The sequence below is a fragment of the Dreissena polymorpha genome, chromosome 11 (assembly GCF_020536995.1).
Source record: "Dreissena polymorpha isolate Duluth1 chromosome 11, UMN_Dpol_1.0, whole genome shotgun sequence".
NCBI lineage: Eukaryota > Metazoa > Mollusca > Bivalvia > Myida > Dreissenidae > Dreissena > Dreissena polymorpha.
The window spans coordinates 77,459,274-77,481,946 of NC_068365.1; the positions used below are offsets into that span (position 1 = coordinate 77,459,274).

General features: G+C 33.7%; 1 protein-coding gene across 1 annotated transcript; it reads right to left on the minus strand.

Annotated features, from left to right (window-relative positions):
• Positions 1–1,817: 1,817 nt before the first annotated feature.
• On the minus strand, positions 1,818–21,641 carry LOC127851779 (integumentary mucin A.1-like). Its single transcript, XM_052385648.1, has 14 exons — positions 21,536–21,641; positions 20,615–20,638; positions 20,201–20,233; positions 16,949–17,104; positions 15,204–15,272; positions 13,430–13,669; positions 12,470–12,580; positions 11,654–11,695; positions 10,094–10,201; positions 8,187–8,531; positions 6,871–6,927; positions 5,633–5,737; positions 5,292–5,402; positions 1,818–2,011 (listed from the first exon to the last, which is right to left on the minus strand). Exons 4-14 carry the CDS (start codon positions 17,085–17,087, stop codon positions 1,905–1,907), a joined length of 1,434 nt encoding a protein of 477 aa, XP_052241608.1. The 5' UTR covers positions 17,088–17,104; positions 20,201–20,233; positions 20,615–20,638; positions 21,536–21,641; the 3' UTR covers positions 1,818–1,904.
• Positions 21,642–22,673: the final 1,032 nt, after the last annotated feature.

Genomic DNA, 22,673 nt, shown 5'->3' on the forward strand with positions numbered 1-22,673 from the left:
TCCGAACAATTAAGTCGCTGTTTGGTATGCTCTTTTCCAATGTTTCTACTCGAGTTCTAAGCTTATCATTTTTCCATATCTCTCTCGAATAGTTTACCTTCTAAAACTTCCATTCTGTTTACCATTGACTTTAAAAGCTCTTCTTTAATTTCTAATAAGATGTCTTTGATTGTTTCTCTAATTGTACCGTCACCTTTTTTAATTGTACCTTCTAGCCTGCTATCCATTTTCTTCATCGCGGATTCTACTCGTTCTAGTTTGCTATTCATTTGTTTCATCTGTTTTATGACTTCAGTCAGTTCATCATCAACTACATTTGGTTCCATATCGTTTTCATTAATAGGATCATCGTTGTTCTTTGATTTCTTCTTCTGTTGTTTTCTATTGCTTGTATTTGGCGTCACTTGTTCTGACATGCTGTTTTCTAGTTCACTTGTGCTTGACAGTGCTTCGCTGCTTTTTCTTTTACATTCTTTTTCGCTGTCTTGTTCTTTTTTACCCTTTGCTATCGTCTTTGAAATATTCTTGTCACTATTCATGTTTGTTACCTTATTGTTTTTGCACAGTATAGTTTTTGACATACACGTCGAGGAATGTATTTATTAAACGCAATTTTCTCTATAAATTCTATGTTTTTATATTAAGCATCATTCAGCATCATCTTTTAGAAAGTCACAGCATACCTTTAAGTCAAACGTATTTCCAACATCCACTTTATTTTATCACTTTATTTCATTTTTTTATTATTTTTTTTCGGTGAAAAAGTATTCCAACCTTCACCTTAGGGTTACACACCACCACCTCTAATTTTTTTAGAGGTCACAGTGATCTTGGCCTTTGACTTTATGACCCCAAAATGGGTGTGGCGTGTATAACTCATCAAGGTGCATCTACATATGAAGTTTCAAAGTTGTAGGTGGAAGCACTTTGATTTTAGAGCCAATGTAAAGGTTTTTGCACGACGCGGACGGCGGACGGCAGACGCCGGACGTCAGACGCCGGACGGCGGACGACGAGCTGGCTATGACAAAATACCTCGCGTTTTCTCCGAAAACGCCGAGCTAAAAATAGCATGAGCTTTGCTTTAACCGTTAAAGGGCGGTCATAGCAAAACCCAAATATGTTCATAATAATAACCGGCAGTATATACTGTACTGTTATGTGCAAGCACTTTGTCGCTTGCCACATAATTTATATAAATATAATACTAGCGGATTTTAACAACAGTTTTCTTCTGATAATTTATTTTTCTGGTTTAAGTATGTCGATATGTGTTTTAAAAGATCTTAATTGAAAAAACAAAGATTAAGAATAAAAAATAACGTTAAGTACCTGGTCTATTGTAGTGTGTATTTCTAAGTTTATGAGGTCTTTCCGGACCAAAGGCCGCATTATGTGAAGACCCGGAGTGTGTCCCAGAACTCCTTCCTAATTTGCTTAGTAAACTCACACACGTTGGGACGAATTTTGAATTATGGCTGCATTTTCTAGATATTTAGTTTTTACTAAGTTATTAAATTTTGGCGTGGTATTATACTGTGTGTGTGCGTGCGTGTATGTGGGGGTGGGTGGGTGGTTGGTTGGGGAAAACGTTGTGCCCGGAGGAAACCCACCTGTCCGGTTTGGTGACCACCTACCAAACGCACAGGCGCCGGGAAAGGGGATCCAATCCGGGTCGCAAAATTGAAAATCGCATGTACCAACCTCTGAGCTAACGGACAGCCAAAATGTGTCAAATGTCTTGTTATATATACATATAATACTAGCGTACAGTTGTAAAAGATTGAGAAAAAAAAAAAAATCTAATCTACCTGGTCTGTATGATGACATCCACTGTTCGTATCATTTCTTCTTATCGTTCCTCCACACGCCCCATCACAATAGCCTTCGCAAATTGATTTAATTTACTCGTCGTCGCATATACACATTTCTTTGTGAAGTGTGTAACAGACTGACGGGGAAGCAACGGGATCCATGCACTGATTCAGGGTAACGGGCTTTGGATATCTGTCTGTAACAAAATATACAAAAACAGTTATTTACATTATTTATTGTTTGAGAAACGCCGTTGTGTAAATATAAAAACAATAATGTTTGAATTTTGACGTACACTTATTATAACTTAATTTCTGTAAACTTGTGGACTTTGTTTTTGTCTGCATCAACACGTTAGTAAAATTGCATGATTCGTTATTCATATAGTTGTAGTATAACCATTTCGAATAGTTTTATCTAAAAAAAGTGAATTTAGTTTTTTACCATTTTCGTTGTCGGCGTTTTGTTTTATTGATCAATTAAGTTACGTTTTTGCTAACACGACGTTGCAGCGTGAAGTGACGCAACGTTATTTAAACACCTTTAAGGTATTATTATGAAACCTACGGATTTTTTTTTGCATATTTATAAGCATGTGATAAAAACAGTTATGACAGGTGTAATGATATAGCATGAGCCAGAGTCTCGATTCCAAACACCATTTATGAACATATTTTATAAAATCTTATATGAAATGGCAACTCGTGTTATATCAAATATGTACTTATATATATTACACATAGTTATTCAAAATAAATATTATTATTTCAGTGTTTTATCAATGGGAACAAAATCATCAGTTTTTTTTCGACTCGAAGTAATATACATGTACATTGTTAAACACATAACGCACCGTTAAATATGTAATTAATACTCGTAATGCAAGTTAAATATTAGTATGTGTACAGCATTTTAAAGTTAACCTTAAGTTAGTGCTTTTCCTAAAAATCTTGTTAAATAAATACAAATGCCGACAGGTAATAAAGTATCATTTAAGAAACATGCATGGTAGCATTTTGAAAAAAAGACAGAACGTCATTTTGAAAGCAAGTATTTTTTAAAAACAAGAAATATCTATAAAAAAAAGATATACGGCGTTGATGGTGGTTGAAGTTTATGAAAGGTAAAGAGTTCAATGAATGAGATCAAGGATGGCGAATGTCTTTCTGTGCAGCTCTTAGCTGCATCACACGCAGTACGGGATGTTACGCGGAGTTTTTGCGGCTTATTTTACATTATTACATTTGTGGTCATAAACCTATAGATACAAAACAGAAAACCAAAAAAATAATGGAAGTGAAATTAAAACATATGAGCCAACCGGCCACACGCGAAGTATCCGTACATATTTTAAATATTTATACGCGCGTTCTTCGAACAAACCTGTTTTAGTGGTTTGTCGGGAATTGCTATTTGATTCGAGTATTAACAGTATCGAGAATTGTCGCGTTCATGCTAAATACATCAGTCAATATGGTGGAATAGTTCTTGTTAAATTAATTAAAAATAATATTTATCATGGTATTGTTGAAAACACATTAAGAATCTATTATTGACATACCATAATTATATCGCTGGATATCTTCATTTAACATCTTTCTGGTCTAAAGAAATTGCAGTTCACATAGTTCACGCTATAGCGTCTTTAATAACGATTATTTTACTAGCCGCGAACTCCGGGCAGAACATAATAAGGTTTTCGTGTAGACCCAGCGATGTAGACCTGTATAAACTCTGACATTCACACATACTAACCGCGAACTTACGAAGGTGTAGAATCTACGCACAAATTGTATTGATGTGAAGAGTTGAGTGTAAAACTGTTCTATCTATCATGCCTTTTCATAAGAGATAAAATGCTGAACACGCAGTAAAACAGTGTTAGAAAGACGCGGCCATGTTTCCAATGTTCTGGTGGTATTCTCAAATCAGCCAATGGACTAAATGATGTGGATTAATTCGTGGGTAGCCGCGGGTATTTTTATGAATGTAACCTAAAGGTCACCTAAGGTCAAAAGTGACGTAAAAAACATAACATATTATCAATCGATTTAATTCGGAACTCGTGTGCGCTGTGGGTTTTTCCGATTTCTGATTGCGCGCGGGAGGTACAAACATTAATACATCATCAATACAGTAATGACCAGTAACGTCAATATCCGATTTGCTTCCCAATCAGTAATGATAATAAGTATTTGAACGACAATAGTGTTTCTTTTAGAAAAAAATTGAGTCTTTTGTTGTTACAGTATTACATTTACTATTATTATTAATTATTACACATAACAAATCTAACACTGATATACATGTACACGTATGTCAGACGTTTAATACAGGATTAAAGTCTAAAATCACCGTTCAGATGTACTGCCGCCAATACAAATGGGTCCAGTAGCTAACCTCCTTAAAAGACATGCAAAACAGACTTTTTCAGCTGTACGGTAATGAAAAAACCTATACAAATTAACGGCTTGACATATGCAACATTTCTTTTGAAAAACATTATTCATGTTCTTGTTTTTTCGGCATGCTTTATAGATATAGCAAATAAAAGTAATGTATGGTAAAGCTCGTTAGTGATGTGCCTTCTAATCTTAAGGTACTAGTCTTAGCAAATAGTTTTCTTTACTTTTCAGGTTAGATTACAGAAAGGCATCACAATAGAGCTACATCAATAGACATATAAATATCCAACTGATATTGAACGATATATAAGTTCTAGTACTACGAATGGACTGAGGATAGTAAGGTTTTTGTTGTTTGGTACTTGTCTGTATCATTTTAAATATATTTAAATAGTATATTATATATACGATGGAGTCAATGTTTTGGTAGCTTTGTTGACAAACTTCCATTAAAACTGTATGCACATGCCTACGCACAGTATAATATGCAATGACATAGTTACGTGACCGACGCTGTTTACATGTACACGCAGCATTATATCGTGTTACATGGTATTCTTACTAATTAAACACGATCGAGATTAGTTTGTCTAAAGAAAAATTATTAAATCATGGTATTTTTTATCAACTATAACGAACGTTTGAGCAGAAAAAGTGGTGTTTACTATTCAGCGATATGAGAAATTATTGATTCACTCTCTTTTAAAATATGCTAGTCAGCTTTTGTTTTTACCTACCGCGCGTGCTCAAATATCGGAAAAAACCCAGACAGGAGAGTTCCGAATAACAACTATTGTACATAATGGAAAGAGTATGTCTCTATTGATTTCATTATATTAAATCGACATTAATATGTGTCGTGCTTTGTGAAAACTGAACTAAATGCATGCGAGTAAAGTGGCGTCCCAGATTAAGCTATTTAATCATCTCATTGTGTTAAGATGTAGGTAATATTCTTGATATTACCCCTTAATTAGATTGTGTTGTTGTCGCCTATATGAACGCAATCGGTGGTTGGCTTAATGGGTAAGGCGATGTGATATGCATTTTTAATTATAAACGTTTACCAACCGCATTTCTTGCACGTCTTTCTGCAGTATTTTATTGCGTCTTCCTCATTACGACAGAAGAAGGCTTGCGCTCCTTCCGAGGAGCAATTTAATAGGTCGAAACATCCTGATTCTGAAAAAAGAACCCAAACTTGATATAAAAACTGAAAAAAGTGTCTATGATCTAAAAATGTTATCGTTTGCGATCAATAATTTAGTGTTTATATATGCTAGATAAAGTAACATAAATATATCCAAGAGAGTTACCTTATCGATATGAAAGAATCGTACCTGTGGAAAACATAAGTAACGTTATATAAATCGACAAGGGAAGAAACATATATGAAAACGTGCAATACTTACCACATAGATGGCACGTCTTTGGGCATGCTTTAGGACCCAGGCCCGTGTGGCAGAGGTATTCTCCGACCGCGGTGCAGTTGAGTGCGTCTGTGTCTTTACATGGAGCTTTAGATAAAATCTATACGTCAATTAATATTGACGTATATTTTATGGTTTCGATATAAGAATCTGAGGTCAGACTGTTACCGATAAAACAATCTATTAAAATTATGTTATAATGTTATACTAGACTATAGAATAGACAAGATATATATAATATTATAAAATATAAAATGTCCGGTGTGTCTATACATTAGTTTTCTATCAAGATTATCTCACAATGTTTTATATTTTATATCTAGGTAAACATCCTGAAATATGAATGTGTAATGAATTTGAGAAAATAACATCAAGTAAACGCCGAATAAATATTTCCGAACAGTTAATAATTGCGTTCTTAATGTTGTGATTAGTAAATGCTCTTTTTATTTTGAACTACATAACTGTACAAGATCTCTCCTAAACATATATATATATTTGTTTTTTAAAGTCTGCACAAGTGTCCTACATTCTCATAATTAATAACATGTTTAACCGTACCTAAATTTTAAAACCAAAAATTGTTTTCAATGTTGCTGTCTGAAATTTGTTATGTCACATGCACTCGTTTTTAGAATTTAAATTGAATACTAATAGTAATCGTAATTTAAAAAAAAAAATCATTTTTTATTAATATTTCACTTTATTCACTTGAAGCTGTTTATTCAAAAGAAATATCAGTAAGCTAATAATAAGATGAATAAGCATTTTCTCGTAAAATCTATAGCAGGTTATGTATGTGTACAGGGAGACGGAAAACTACAACGGACGAGGCATGGTCAGGGGTGATAACCCAAAAAAAGGGTTAGGGTAAGGGTCTCCCATGTGTACATGCACTGTGTTTATCTTCGAAAATAAAACCATCATTGCCCATATTTGCAGCGCTATTAATATAAATCGCAATAGTATTAATCCACTTTCTACCGTGTTTTTTTTTTCTTGCACTGTTCTTTAACGTGTTCGTGTAGCTTATGGCGTTAAGTAAGAAACGTTACGTGAATTAACATTTATCAAATGTGACTCGACATGTGATTTGGTTTGTATATACTAAGGTACCCCTTGATACTTTCGTTTCATAATTATCACGCAAACATCAGTCGTTAATGCACAACCTTTATATTGCCACCCATGTATACTGTTCACTACTAGTATATTATTACCTGGGCAATCATTTACGTTGCAAGGCTTTACCACATACCGGTCGGAACCATCGTTGCCTGGTGAAAAAAATAAATATTTTTTTAGGTATCGATTTACTAAAACATCTTAATTAAAATATATACGCACACAAAAGCATAAACACGTTGTCATGCATATATACCTGTTAAAAGCCGTTTTAAAGAACATTTTTGTATCTCGTTATTTTTATGTAACCATACCACAGCCAGCGTTGAAATTTTGGCTTTATATAATGAACATTGATTTGTTATGTGTTAACTTTATTTTACGAAATATTTTTGCGAACTATTCGTTGATTTGTGAGTATTTATGTTACTTTAACGCTTTAAACATACCGGTAAGTTAATTACATGTTTTAAAAACGTGCCATTATAATTCAATATTTATTCACGTGAATACACAAAATGCATAAACTATCACAAGTTATAAGCCGTAACTAGTTTTTATATTCCCTGTATGTACACATAACATCAAAAATACAAATATTACGCATTTCAACATATGTTTTACAACTGTTGTTCCCTTTATACAATTTATTTTGATGGTTGTTGAGCGTTCATGAAATAAACACAAACCAAACGCACATGAGAAAAACACTGATAATATCTTGACAATCAGCCATTTATAACCGAATTTTAATTTTCAAAACATCTTAAAAACATACGAACGGACCTTCATATCAAAACCTAATCGATTTGGGAGTATGCACTTCCGTATAAGCGCACTTTTTCTTTTCACGTTTTTCAATAGTGCATCAATGTCTATTGTGACACCATTATCAAGGCTTTATGATGTTATCTGATTGTTTTAATAATATTTAGTTTCTGAGAAAGTCATCAACATTTAAATAGTATAGTCATCTGAGGTATGCAAATCATAACGTGATGCAGAATCTTATCAAAATAAGGAATTACAGTTTCATAATACTATCTTGTTCGATGCTATTGCGAATCATTTCATTGTGTGCGCACATGGAGAGAAAAAGAGTTGGAAAGAATGAAGAATTGATAATATATTGCCGTTTTTACCGCATTAAAAACACCATTTATATCTTAGGTTATACTATCATATTTTTTAAAGTGCAATTAAGCTGACTTGTTCTGGTTTAAAAAGAATGGTCGCACATATTGCTATGCATAAGGTGACACAGTTTTTTTATCTGTTCTCATGTATCGTTTTGCTTAGTCGCAAATCAGATTGAACAATCTTTAATTACTTACTAAAATAGTTTTGTATGTGCCAGCTATGAGTCAATGAAAACAATCTGGATAAAAAAACTCTAATATATCAGTATAACCGAGGGAAGAATAATTCCTGTATCGAGTTTGGAAGCATTCATTTCCAGTGAATGTGCAATTCCATGGTCCCCACTCCAACCAGTGAGGCGTGGTAATAGTTGTTGGCGTAGGTGTCGTGGTAGTACGGGTTGTGGTTGTTGTCGTCGGTGTGATGGTTGTTACTGTTGTCGTCGTCGGTGAAGTGGTAATGGTTGTTGTTGCTGTTGGCGTAAGTGTCGTAGTTCTGAGCGTTGTTGTTGATGTTGGCATATTTGTTGGTGTTGTATTTGTCGTCATTTGAGATGTAGTTTGTTGTGAATTCATGGTAACGAGAGATGTGGTTGTGCTTATGCCGTACAGTTTGTCTGGAAAAGAAGCAGAAGAATATTTCTGGATTGCAAAATGTTTAGAAATCCTTTCAAATGTTCATCCGAAACAGAAGCAGAAGAAGCTGTTTTTACAATGCTTATCTGTATTAACCAAAAGATAATAAACATGCAAATATGTAAATGCCAGAGTGAAATTTAGGCACGATCAAACTAAATTAATCACTTGCATTACTTGTTTGATCACAATGAACTGTTTTTAAGTGCTATAACGGCACTCTAATAAATACGTATTAGACTTTCAATGTAAACTGTGCAAAACAAGAAAACAAACATAAGAATTAGTTTACGAAGTATACAATATTTCCTGAAAAAAAGCAAATGTCTGCCAATCTGTTCACTTTATCCATGCTATGTATCTACAAAAGACGTAATATGCACAACAACAAAATGTAAGTAAATTAGAAATATTGCACACTGCACAATATCAAAGACTAGCCCCGTTATACAGAGCGCCATGACTGCGAAAATAATTTGTCTCAAGTTAATTGTAAACATTTGACCCATACAAATAAATCTTTAAGCGCAACATTATTTTGATTAGCCAATATGGTAAATGTTCACTTAACACTAGTTAAAGGGTTGTTGCGAAAGATTTTTATATCGAGGATATGTCAGCCACGTCACGGTTTAAATGTTAAAACGCGAATATTGTTAAGCACTCATTTTTTTTAGGAACATTCTGGAATTTTTTTTGTCTAATGAGACTTTTTTTAAGAGAAAGAGGACTCACATAAAATTTGATCTGCAAAGTTTATAATCAACTGTTGTGTTGACATAATAACACTTTGAAACAATTAGCTGTCGAATGTTTACATGCCGACATTATTTCGCACCATTGGGCAGAACGGTTTCATGTGCCTTCTAATTTCAATGTCACATGGTACATTTTTGCACCAAGGGGGCGATTTAAGAAAACCAAATCGGACTGCAGGATTCCTGAATCTAGTTTTTCAATTGTTCTTTTAAAGTTTCATGGGTCCGTTGGCGCAAAACAATTAAAAAAGAATGCATTAAAACAAACTGTTTGGACGTTTTATTGAATTTAAAATGGGCTGAATAGATTTGTTTTGTAAACAATGAATCGAGGGTATTGAGTATCGGATTTTTTTAGCTACAACATTGCCATGTTGGACATATCTTATTTTTTGTTTTTTGTTGTGAACATATGGACAAAAACGTAAAATAAGTTCATAACAATTCCTTTTTAGAATGTTTACAATCTAAAATTTATTGCCGAAATAGTTAAAATTTCACTTTGCTTTCATTTAATTGTTCACATATCATTTGATTGCAAAACAATTTAAAAACAGAAATAAAAAAAAAGTTCACATTGAGAAAGACACCTAATCTTGCACAACACCGGTTCAAGCTCCACTGCTTTAAATAAAACTTTTCGATGCATTGACACAATTTATATTTACTTTATTATTTACATAAATGGTTTATTACTCGGTGACAGTTTCAATAATTTAGTAGTCTTAGATGTTTATTGAGGGACCATTCGCTTCGGTAATGAAATATATCTATTGTTGTCCTACCGCAAACGTCGCATGTTTTCGGACAAAGGTTAATGGCGGTTGTTTCATTCTGGCAGACGAGAGAACTCAGCAAGGAACAGCTAGCCATCGGGTTGTCTTCGCAAACGACTGTAATACGAATCAATCACTTTGTATTTAATTGTTTAACGGCATTACGGCATACAACACATATAAGTACAGTCGATGTTTGACAGTGCGCTCAAAAACAACATGACAATTTGAAGCAAGTCATGCAATAAAACTATTTTTGAAAATGACGAAGTTTAGGTTGTTGTCTATGAGAAATCTGTAGACGCTTTGTTCAATGTGAGTTCTTCTTTTGCAGAAAAATATTGTAAGTAGCAAGTTTAGTAAGAACATGACAAGAAGTATTTTCATCTATTGAATGATAGTAGATAGTTGTTTCACAATACAGTATGCACTGCGCGAATAACCGTACTTGTATGTATTCAAATCACTTTTGCAATCTTGCACGTTTTATAATCGTTTAAAGTGATATTATGGGCATCTAACAGTATATAGGTGTCTATCGCAACCGTTGTTTATTTTTGGTGTTTTCACTTCATATACACTTATATTTGTTAATGCAGCATCAACATATTAAAACAATATCCCGGAAAGAGAACAATAATGCATTTGAATATCAACCGTACTTTCGTTTTAAAGTAACATTACTACTCAAAATCAACGAAAATTTCGTACAATTGTTCGTAAAATAAACTTAAAAATCAGTGTTCCTTTTGGTAATTGCCGAAATTTCAACGCCAGATGTTGTCTGGTAAAATAGATCTTTGTAGATACAAAATGCTCGTTTTTATTTTTTGTTTTGCATATCTATTCATACGATACATGAACACTAACATGTTGTTCGTGTGTCGTATGAAAAGATATATTCGCGGGAATTAATTGTGGCCACAAATAAATAAAAACGAGCATTTTGTATCTACAAAAATCTATGTAATCATATCACATGTAGCGTTGAAATTTTGGCTATTGCTATAAGATTGTTAAGGTGTTAACTTTATTTTACGAAATACTTAACGAAATTTTCGTTGATTTTGAGCGTTATAGAGACTTTAACAACTGATCACGCATGTACAATGTGAACCTAAATTTAGTTTTAGTGCAGATTCGTTTATACGACACAAAGACACCATTTTATTTTACGAATCATTTCGGCTTACAGGACTGGGTGGATCACGTAAAATATGTAATATAAAATATATTTTTATAAACAACTGGTAGCAAGATGAGTTGCAGATAATTGGTCAGTAACCACATTTTAACTTACTCTTTTGACCTGTTAATTCTTTTCAGCTCGATTCAACTGTGAAAAATGCCCATAATATCACTTTTTAACGGTAAACTGATTCAAAAGATGTAAATATAGTAGCGTTAAATTTAAATATTTAAATAAATAAATAAATAAATATATATATATATATATATATATATATATATATATATATATATATATATATATATATATATATATATATATATATATATATATACTAATGTACATATAGTCATTGATGAGTGATATGGCGACCGATATACCTGCAGGTGGTTCTTTTGCTACATTTGGTAATACTCCGACATCTACAATAGTATAAAACACAACATCTGGTCAACATAAGCCATACACAATTCAAACATATAAATCTCTAACAAATACGGGTAAATATCAATTAAGCCAAATTTGAAATGAACAAATCAAATTCATAATAACTCATATTCAAATAAAAATGCGCGTTTGCGAAATTTATACTGTGTCCGCCTAGCGGAGAGGAGGTCAAAGTGTTTGATCACCATATGGTGGGATATTCTTAACATCTTCTACAAAATATTTGATTTACGCATAAAACGCTCTTAAAGTCGTCTCGATGAGACTTATGCGTTCAATGCAATAGATCTAAGATTTAAAATGAATCAATATAAATGTGTTAAAGCCGAGAAGTATTGGTAGCAAGAAATACGCAACATATGGAAAAGCCCGAAAGTGACCAACACTAAGTCTGTAACTGTTCAAAATATAGTTCAATAAAATAAATATTAAGCAGTAGAAGTCGAAATACTTCAAAATTAACAGCCCAACTTTATTTCTAAGCTTTGACACTTTAACAAATTTATTACACCAATGAACACACACTAAAGTCATTGTAATGTATTCCTTGTATTTTAGTCTGTTGTATCCTATTCAGTGTGATTACTTATTTATTATATTTATATAAGAAACTAGTACATGTTATTTATTTGCATCCCTGAATTAAATGTTATTATTATCATGAGACATCAATGTGTGTGCCTTCGTCAAAGCATGACGTAGGCAGCTAAGTACAACGGGGCCCGAAAGCGTTAGCAATTTATACTGACTGCAATTTTCACACGTCTTAGCACACTGGGTCAAGGACAGGTAGGGACTGGGACAGACGAACGAGCTGACCAGGTTACAATTGACGTCGGTGTTGCGGTCCTGGCATGGACCTGGAAGATGGATATCATATAACTTGTCATTGTAATGAAGGATACATACAGTGAGTCATGGCAAAGGCGTAAACGTGGCATTGACCTTAGCCATCACTGAGGGTGATAATTGCAAACCTCGCCCCACCCCAACCCCCAAACCCAATCAGGTTCAGACCGTGCTCACTTTAATTATATATTTTACAACTATAGCTGTATTTAGGTAATTGATTTAAAAACTGCCTATTGTGCATGACGAACTCTCTTATATAGGGTTTCATGTGTGCTGTGTTTGTTCGAGGACCTTCACTACATTTTAATGCTTAGAAGGAACAATCCATTTGTCACTACAATGAAAGGTTGATTTACTGTAAACCTTGACGGTTGATATCTACTTTGGGATAGTCATCTGCTGGTTTTGTTCGCGCAAGTGACTAACTCAAATAAAAGAAAATGTTTGCAACATGTTGTACAATGTATTGGCAACTTACAGAGCGGTAGTGCCTGTCTGAAGAGTAAAGAACTGTTTGTTTGCATTAGAAATCGACATTTAATTACAACATTATTTGATTAAGATTCACGTAAAATTGTGGATACTCCTTCGACAAATACAGTTTAATTGCACATTGATTTTTGAAAAATACTTTACTACCTTGACATATATCGTGGTATCATTAGCGGCAAGTGTAGCTCTCGAGTTACGTTGGCGGCGTGTGGCATAAGACCAATTTTTGCACAATGCAGTGCAGATTGTGTCGACTTTTGAATAGTGTAATTTAATGAAAATATTAAGATTATTAAGTGTTAAACATTAGTTTCAGTTTCATAAGAGCGATATGTTAGGACTGCATTCAATATAATTTAGCTTACCATTGCAAATCGGTATACTACAATTCGTCCTGTGCGCTCCAACTACACACTGTGGGCGCCCTGTTTTATACGGGTCCCTGCAGTAATTATTGGCTGCTGAGACGTTGTAATCCGGGAACATTTCGGGCTTTAGAGACGGATTTCCCGCCAATATCGCTGCCCACGTCTCGCATATGCCCCCGCCTTCTGCTGTGCTCACGTGCCCGTTGTACTGATGGCTTCTGTCGCTGTAGTAGCACTCTTTATCGGTAGAAATACGTCATAAGCTTAGACGTATCATAACATATAATAAAAGTAATTAACATACTGTCTCGGTGATTGATCGTATTGTTATGTGCGTTGTGGCTTTAGACAACTTGTTACAATTAGTAACGAAAATACAGATGAAGTCACACATTGTTAACAAAATCGACAGATTAAGATGATCTATTATGGGTGCTATTTTATTGCTAAATAGCACCTGGTTGAGTTATCCTAACTATCAACATGAGATTATTCCACAAACAATACGTAGGAGCGATCTATCGACCTCCTTTCATATGTTATGAATGATCGCTGTTTGCACATTTTCATTCCGGACTTAGCTGGTAGGATGTCCTGTACGGGTATAACGCATAAACGAGCATTCACGCTGTTTCCGTTCCGTTTAAACGTACATTTTGTCAGTATTAAAGTTTGGTACTGTCGGGACCTGTTTTTTCACTTTCTTTCTTAATAAATACACAAAACCAAGAATCTCTAGGTTATATATATGCGTGTTTAGATAGCATCAACGTGTAAGCTTTGGGATCATACAAAAGAGTTTAGTTCAAAAAGAAAATTAACGTAATAGCAGTGTTTGTTTTATGATTTCCTATTTTAAATATGAAAAGATGTGATCACAGAGTAAACTTAATTGTGTTCAATTCACTTTTATCATGAGTTATTACCTTACAATTTCCTAAATTGTGTGTGTTGGTGTCATTTAGTTTTTGTTTCGGAACAAAGCGATTATAATTTATTTTTTATCAAGTTCGATCGACTTATTAAAAGCACTTAATGCCGCATAGTCGCTGGTTTGAGCCAATCAAGATGCTACAGGTTTTGGTCCGGCTCACGAACTTTTGATGTTATCAATGCACTTTGGTTTTATGACGACACTGTCAGAGGATATTTGATCATAGCTTTAAATGCTTTGAGTAAAAAAATATAAGGGTGAAAGTTCGTCTATTGTTGAATTACAATATGCCATGGGATGGTCTGTCTATATGTACGTCATCTTAATGAATGTTGTGCTTTTTTAGATCCGCTGGAGAACGTTTACGACGTAGCTTTCTGAAATGCTAGGGATGTTTAGTATCGGCATTAATATAATGTGTGCGTTATAATTTGCAATACAGCACAGACAGGTAAAGATATATTTTTACTTGATATAAAAGAAAAGTATGCATTACTCGCTAACAAGTAAATTTAGAAACAACTTAAACTGTCAGCACTGTCTAATGTAAAATATGTATTTCTGGTTATTGTTTTCTTGACAGAAACAGCTCTCCGTCGACCGTTCAACAATTCAAAAGCAATATGCATTCCAAACTTAGCAAAACTGAATGTTGTAAAATCTAGTTAAGGGCAGTTCAAGAAATTAATTGTCCACACACAGATAATGTGACAAGCCCCATTAAGATTAAGCTATGAAAAAAAGTTGAATACCCCCCTGACTTTCTAGATATGGCATGTAAATAATTCGATACATTAAATAAGTGTATTATAATGCGTAATCATAATACATAGTAACCTTGACAAAATGGCACAGGGCAAAATTCCCACTTGTCTGGAGCAACATAGCACCAAGGATGACCACGCACTGCAAAGTAAAACGAAAATGCAGTTTAACTATACATAATGTTTGTGTGTGTTCAAACATATGATACTTTAATAGAGACCGACATTCTATGTGTAACGTTTGGTTAATGGAAATTGAGACAGACTTCACTTTTCTTGTCTGTGTTCAATGCATGTGATTTACGCTGGAAACTGTTGTGCTATTACTAACATGTGGTATATTGAAATTAAGATACTCATTGCTCAGTAAAAAAGCCACATTCGACATATATTAAATGACAATATACACGCTTATGATCTTTGTTGACAATTCATGTCAGACATCTCGTAAAAAGATGATAAAAGAACGTTCGTTACAAGTGAACGTAGTCTACATGTGTAAATGCCGTTTTTAAATATAAATATAAATTCTTGCTGTTCACAATTTAATAATTTAATGAATATACTGTTGCAGAAACCGTTTCCACAATACTTTCCCATTTTCCGCTGACATTTTAAAGAAAAAGTATGATGCAGTTAATTTCAATTTCTATGCAACAAAACTGACTGTTAAAGTTACATAAATATTAAAAATCAACGAATATTTCGCAACATGTTTCGTTAAATAAAACCCATACACATCAGTGTTCCTTATAGCAATAGTCAAAATTCAAACAATAGAAGTGGTATGATAACAATGATTCAACGAGATACACAATGCTCGTTTTTATTATAAGTGCGACAATGTATTCCATGTTAATTTTCCGCCACAATATCCGAACATTTACGAGCGAACGCGAGACTGACATCGAGCAGCTTCGGAGAAACGGCGTATTCATTAGACCTGCGTCGTGCTTCCGAAGCTGCTCGAAGCGAATCTCGCGATCGATCGTAAATATTCGGATAGCATAGACGTTAATTCACATATGAGAAATTGTGACGCAATTTTTTTTTTTAAAAACAAGAAATGTGTTTGTCGGAAACACTATGTCCCCTTCTGCGCCGCTTTTATTTTTGATCTTTGACCTTGAAGGATGACCTTGACCTTTCACCACTCAAAATGTGCAGCTTCATGAGATACACATGCATGCCAAATATGAAGTTGCTATCTTCAATATTGCAAAAGTTATAGCAACATGTTAAAGTTGGAGCAAACAAACCAACAGACAGACCAACAGACAGGGCAAAAACAATATGTCCCCCACTATACTAGCATTTTGTATCTCTTTTAATCTATGTTACACGACCACATCTAGCGTTGAAATTTTGGCTATTGCTATATGAAACTTATATTTTTACCTTTTTTTTTTCGAAACATTGTACGAAATATTCGTTTATTTTGAGTGTTTATGGGCTTTTAATACAGAACTTCAATTTATAAAATAAACACCATTCAACCTTAGTTATATTATTATTTAAAGCATTAACAAAACAGAAATGAATTCAATATGGGCATGTCGGCTTTAGGGTCCTCGCCTGAGTTCAATGTACAGCAATTGTTTAGTACTAAAATTGATGGCATTGGATTTGAATGCATTTGAGCAACATTTAAAATTGCACTAGATCTTTTCATGATAACCATTCTGCCATTCTTATCAAGTGTCATCAATATTTATCCACAGAACTGTAATGTGGAGGGTAGACTTTCGTCATATCCTCACATTTTTTTCACAACGTTTAAATTGCCATTTGTTTTAAGCATATGTGAATCAAACTTACCTCCATTCGGGTCCCTACATTTGTTCTCCGCGTATGTAATATTCACATCGGGGAATGAGCCCAAGGGGCGACCAATGTCCTCCCATTTGATACAGCGTTTGTTTGTGTAGGTGTGTCGGTATGCTCCCATGTACTCCATACTGTTATAGAAACAATCTGAAATGAAAATGTTGGCATAAAGACCGTACCTATGTAATATTATTTCAAGCGTTTCAGGGCTGGTATGTTGCCGGATACACACCAAGTTAACCTTGTCAATGTGAATTATCCATTGCAATATCGAAGATATTTAGTAATTTGTTAAGGTAAAAAGCAAACCAGAAACATTGATCGAGCGACAATTTACAAAGTGCATTCAACTAAAATAGTAAATATAATACATTTTACCGCGATCCTATACTTGAATTCCATATACAAAAAATGAAAATTAATTTTTGTTATTCTGAGACAAATTGTGAACGGAGCAAACTGTGTTGAAAGTAGTTCCAAAAATTCTGTACACGTCCAGTGACATGAACGTGATTAAACACGCATCCAGGCAATTTTATTTACACATATATATTTGAGTTCATCGCAGTAAAACCAAATAAGTTGTATCATTTTTATATTTACGTAAACAAAAAACGCTTGATTACGTATTGTATTTATTTTTCATTTATAAGCATAATCTTTTTATTGTGGATTACCGACCTTTGACGTCTATTCTATGCATAAAATGTTTATATAAATCAAGCCGACGTCATTTCGACTTTTATCCCATTTTCACCGCGACATTGACGGTATAACACGTTGTGGAATATACTTTCTTGTATTCAACACTGTGGAATATACCTGTCGCGTGCACGGACTATTTTTTAAATGACGTCATGCGATATGCGCTAAAATTAGGTCGATATTGTTTGGTTCATTGATCGAATTATAAGGTCACCCATAAGAAGAAAATGTGCAAATTTTGCAGGAAAAAATATATGACATATTCACCAAAATAAATGTTGAAATAAAATATAAAATTACACGATTTTTGTTTTGTTATTTTTTATTTATATTTACTTTTCCACTGAATGATTTTTCATAAGAAACAAAGTCGACAAAACTTAAGCTCAAAATTATACGACCTTCAACCTTTAAATCTAGTCATATGACATAATTTTTCGCCATCCGTATAATGAATCAGCTGATTGATGGCGTCATAAATTGACATACTTATTGCTTCATTTTCCCCATTTTTTTGGACGATTTATTATAAACGCGACTTATTTCACATGTTTTCTACATGTACTGTATGTCGACATATCTGAATTGTCAATTGATCACATTTTCCTTATTTCGTGTAATGTGCATTGTTTATAACCAAAGCATATACTTTTGACATTTAACTTAAATATTAAGAATGTACAACAAGCCATACACATATCGCACAGTTCATGAATAATCTGCTGTTTGCTTTCCTTTTCAATTCACGCAAGGCATAGAGCTGTGTAAAGTATAAGATGGTAAAAATAGCACCACACTGGAATTGGGAACGTCCCATTTTGTACACGGGTATTTTCTACTCATTTATCTGTTGTGTACTGGAATGTTTTCCATTCTTTGTGTATTTATATATTAAATTATTTTCTCGTACAATAAGGGCATTTACCATAGATAAATAAAACATTGTGCAAGTTTAAACATAATTATGTTTGTATGCAGAAATCTGCAAATGCAACCGAGTTTACCAACGGCTATTATTAGATAAACTGCTCCGGTTCATTTGAACAGCAGTAATGTAGAGTACATGACGTAACGTGTGACGAAGAAGAAAGTTTATCGCGTTCATAAACTCATTTGAATAAAGTGATAGAATGGCATGAGGGTCTTTATTTAACTATGCTAAAATAATTATTGAAGACCCTGGATGCAAATCGTCAATTATTGAGTTAAATGGATTATTAAATGGATTTTAAAGGATAATTAAAGGTAAGATACTAGTTCTTACGTGTTTTGATTTTTGTTTGTACTTTTGTCGTTCCCTGTTCTCGGGGAAATGATTTTAATATGGCCCATGTCATGGGCGCCATTGATGCATCGGATCACACACGGCATACCCATAACATTATATAAAAAACATGTTCTGCGCGTCCTTAAATTCGTCGTCCGCAGTCGGAAAACGTATTGCCCTGTATTATATTTTGTCAAATAAAGTGTCAGTCGCTGCAATTGTCTGTTTACTCGTCAAAATTGTCAAGGTCTTCGATAGCTAAAGAAACTTTAGCGTACAGTTTATTTAGACTATTGACAGACCTGTACAAAGTCGCGCCAGTCAAAAATCATAAAAAGCGACATTTAAAGTTATGGTAGCCAGAACTAGGTCGTCGATGGTGTACATGTATGTTGACATCGACAGCATTTTGTCAGGAGCAATCGCCGCCATATTGGATTTTGATCATTTTCTTTCGAAAATAAAATGAATTATAGTAAAGTAAAATCTTCTTTTCGCGGTCGTAATGTGTTAAAATTCGCTTACTGCGTAAAATTAAATGTAGGCATATGGTGATATTTTTACTTGTTTTACAGTTTGTGTGAATTTTTTAAAGACTATTTTGCGTACCAGAACAAATACATGTATATCACTACGCATGGTTACATTTGTTAGATTTTAAGCGCTTTTATGACTGAATTAAAATTATTAGTAAGGTAATTAGATCTATTTTTGTTAAATGTCACGTTGAAAAAAATCAAATGGGATAAATAGAATACTAGGATTAGCGTTGAATACAGAGAAGTTTATGTTGCTCGGCTCAAACACCGAACGCGCTCGCCAAGGCTCGCGCTTCCGGCGTTCTAAGCCTCGCAACATAAACTTCTCTGTATTCAACGCTAACCTAGTATTCTCTATGTGTTGTTTTGACGTTATGGGAACGCTATTTCCCACGTAATTTAAGCCAACGCATCCGAGCTCCTCACTGTTGGTTAATACCGCAATCGCCAACACTAAGCCGCACATAATTTCTTAAATAATCGACTTCAAAAGACTCACTCAGTTTCATTTATACGTCGTTATATATTTTATATTTTTAAATTGTTTTCATAAATGCACGGTAGAGTATTTTAAATTTTGTTAAGAAATGACTATTCGGATTTCTCAAAGGAATTTAGTTAATCGTTTAAGTGCAACTGCATTTAAGAGCGCTTTCAGAGCTTCATCAATTAGCAAATCATCACAGAAAGACTTTGAAACAACACAAACACACACATATATCGTTTAACTACCTGATGGTCCCACGGCGTGCTGAGATGGATTGGCTGTAAATTGCAAGAGAAAAGTGACTAAGTAGTAGTCTATGTTGATCATATTTCGCTGGTCTTGTAATGAACAGTAATTTATAAAATTGGTTGTGAGAAATCTACACAATACGTTGCAAAACCTCGATTTATCGTATGCAGCGAAGCTCTGTTTTGGACTATTTAATAAAAATGGTTCGGTTTGTTGTTAGTACAAAATGTATATAGGTGTTTGGTATATTCGTGCAGGAAACAAGTTTTTATGTTAAATGTTAGTGCTTCGCAATACTACTATTAGATTAAGCTGAAATGTTTGAGTATCTGCTTATGTTAAAAAAGGAGTTTGTACAAAATAGTGTTTCTAATAAATGTGTGTTTGGAAGGTGTATGCAACAATCATACCATTTCCGCCTTGGTCAGGATTGACTGAAAAGACACAACGTCATAATAAATAGGCCGCGTCATGCGTGCATATTTCGCATGCCATGAGTATACGAAAGCTCATAAAGATAGTCTGGAGCTACGCTAATATGACAAGTGAACCATTTTCCATGACGCGGCTTAAATATGATCGGAGCTAGTGTTCGTGTGTCGTATGAATAGATATCCTTGCAGGAAATTAAAATGATCCGTAAAACTGAATTTAGATTCATATCACATGCATGATATTCATGCTGGCGAATTCGACTGAACAGACATTTTCGATTTCAGAATTAAATATCTGGCTTATTTCTCATTTTTCGACACATGTTCTTCTTAACTTTTATTTTAATTTATATTGAAATATATGGATTATAAATTGTTTTACACATTTCACATAAATTCATAAATATTTGCCAAAATCATGCTTACTCACTTTAAAACATTGATACAATACAACATATGTGAACCACATGTAAATTAGAATATGCACTTATAAGAAAGTAAATGCATGGTACAAAATGGAGAGAGTACTAGATATAGAGGATATTTGTTGGATTTGGTGGAATATCTATTTTAATTCACGAGTGATCATAGAAAATGATATATATTTTTCTATGATCGCGAGTGAATAAAAATCGATATTCCACCAAATCCAACAAATTTGCTATTTATTTTATGCTTACAAATTATTATTTTTGTGTGTTTTTTATCTATTCCGGACAAAATAATATCCCGTTGGGCGCCCCGAAATGTTATAACATGTATGTTCAAAGGAAGTTAATCCGTATGTTTTTATAAACATTCAATGCAGAGTAGTCGCCCTTGATAAAATTGGGGTAACAATGGGGAAAGATATCTAAAAATAGATCCAGTAAAACAAAGAAAATTCACTTTACTTACCAAGGAGAAACCGGTCTATCCTATTAATAGTTGGTAGAATGGTTAAATCATCGCGGACGTGTATCTTTTTTGTGACCTTTGTGCGATACAGGCAATATTCGAATACATCAAAAGAGTAACATGCTATTTAAATTGACGCAATAAAAAATTAATTAAGTTTTAATAATTGATAGTCAATTTTATGTAATCAACATATAAGCAGTATTTAATATTTAAATTATTAATGTTTTTAGTAAAATGGCAGAAATAAAATATTAAGTTTTCCTTTGAATATAGTTTGACCAAAAGACCAATACAACCTGAATAAGTCACGTTGATCTCAAAATCATCCGATCCTTTTAGTTGGATGTTGTATTTCTACAACATGATATATCGTCATATCTAACATTTTGCACACAAGTGCGTTCAAACAAATAACAAAGCATACAACATTATAATTCAAAGTAACACATATTCCGACCATATTTGCCGTACTTATCGTTGTGAAGACAAATGTCGGTCTAAGTATAACTTATTACCTCCGCTTTTTCGTCTTTCTTCTTGTACTGAGGTGAAGAGACATTTCGAGGTCTTGAAAGATACTCAGCGGTGGCGTATCCGTGCATAAGAAGAATAAAAAGTCCTATAACATTGCAGGCAATCATCGCTGAAATACAATATAGTCTGAAGAATATGATATTATAATAGCGTTAATTTTAATATGTTTTGAAACAACACACAATAACATCGATTACAGTAACAAGTTTCCTTAAATGTTTCCATACTGTAAATAGAGTAGAACAGACGAATATTATAACTAAAAATCTAACTAAAATACCTTATGTCCAGGTCAACGACAAATCGTGAAATTCTTCTGCTATTATCTTGGATCCTCAAAAACTTGTTGTCCGCTCGTTTAAACAGAGTTCCGTTATAATCAAATGCGAAATAATCAGGTCAGTTAGTTTTCTCAAACTGATATGCGTTGGCAAAAACGTCAGTAGGTGATTTAAGCGTTTGAGAATACGACACATGTCTGCAAGTCTCGGCCACGATTTGTGATAATAGTATGTGTCATTTTGTTTAATAGTTGAATACATTTGGCGTACATTTTATTTTTACACGCTGATTTACCCACGTAAATTATGTTGTGGAAGTC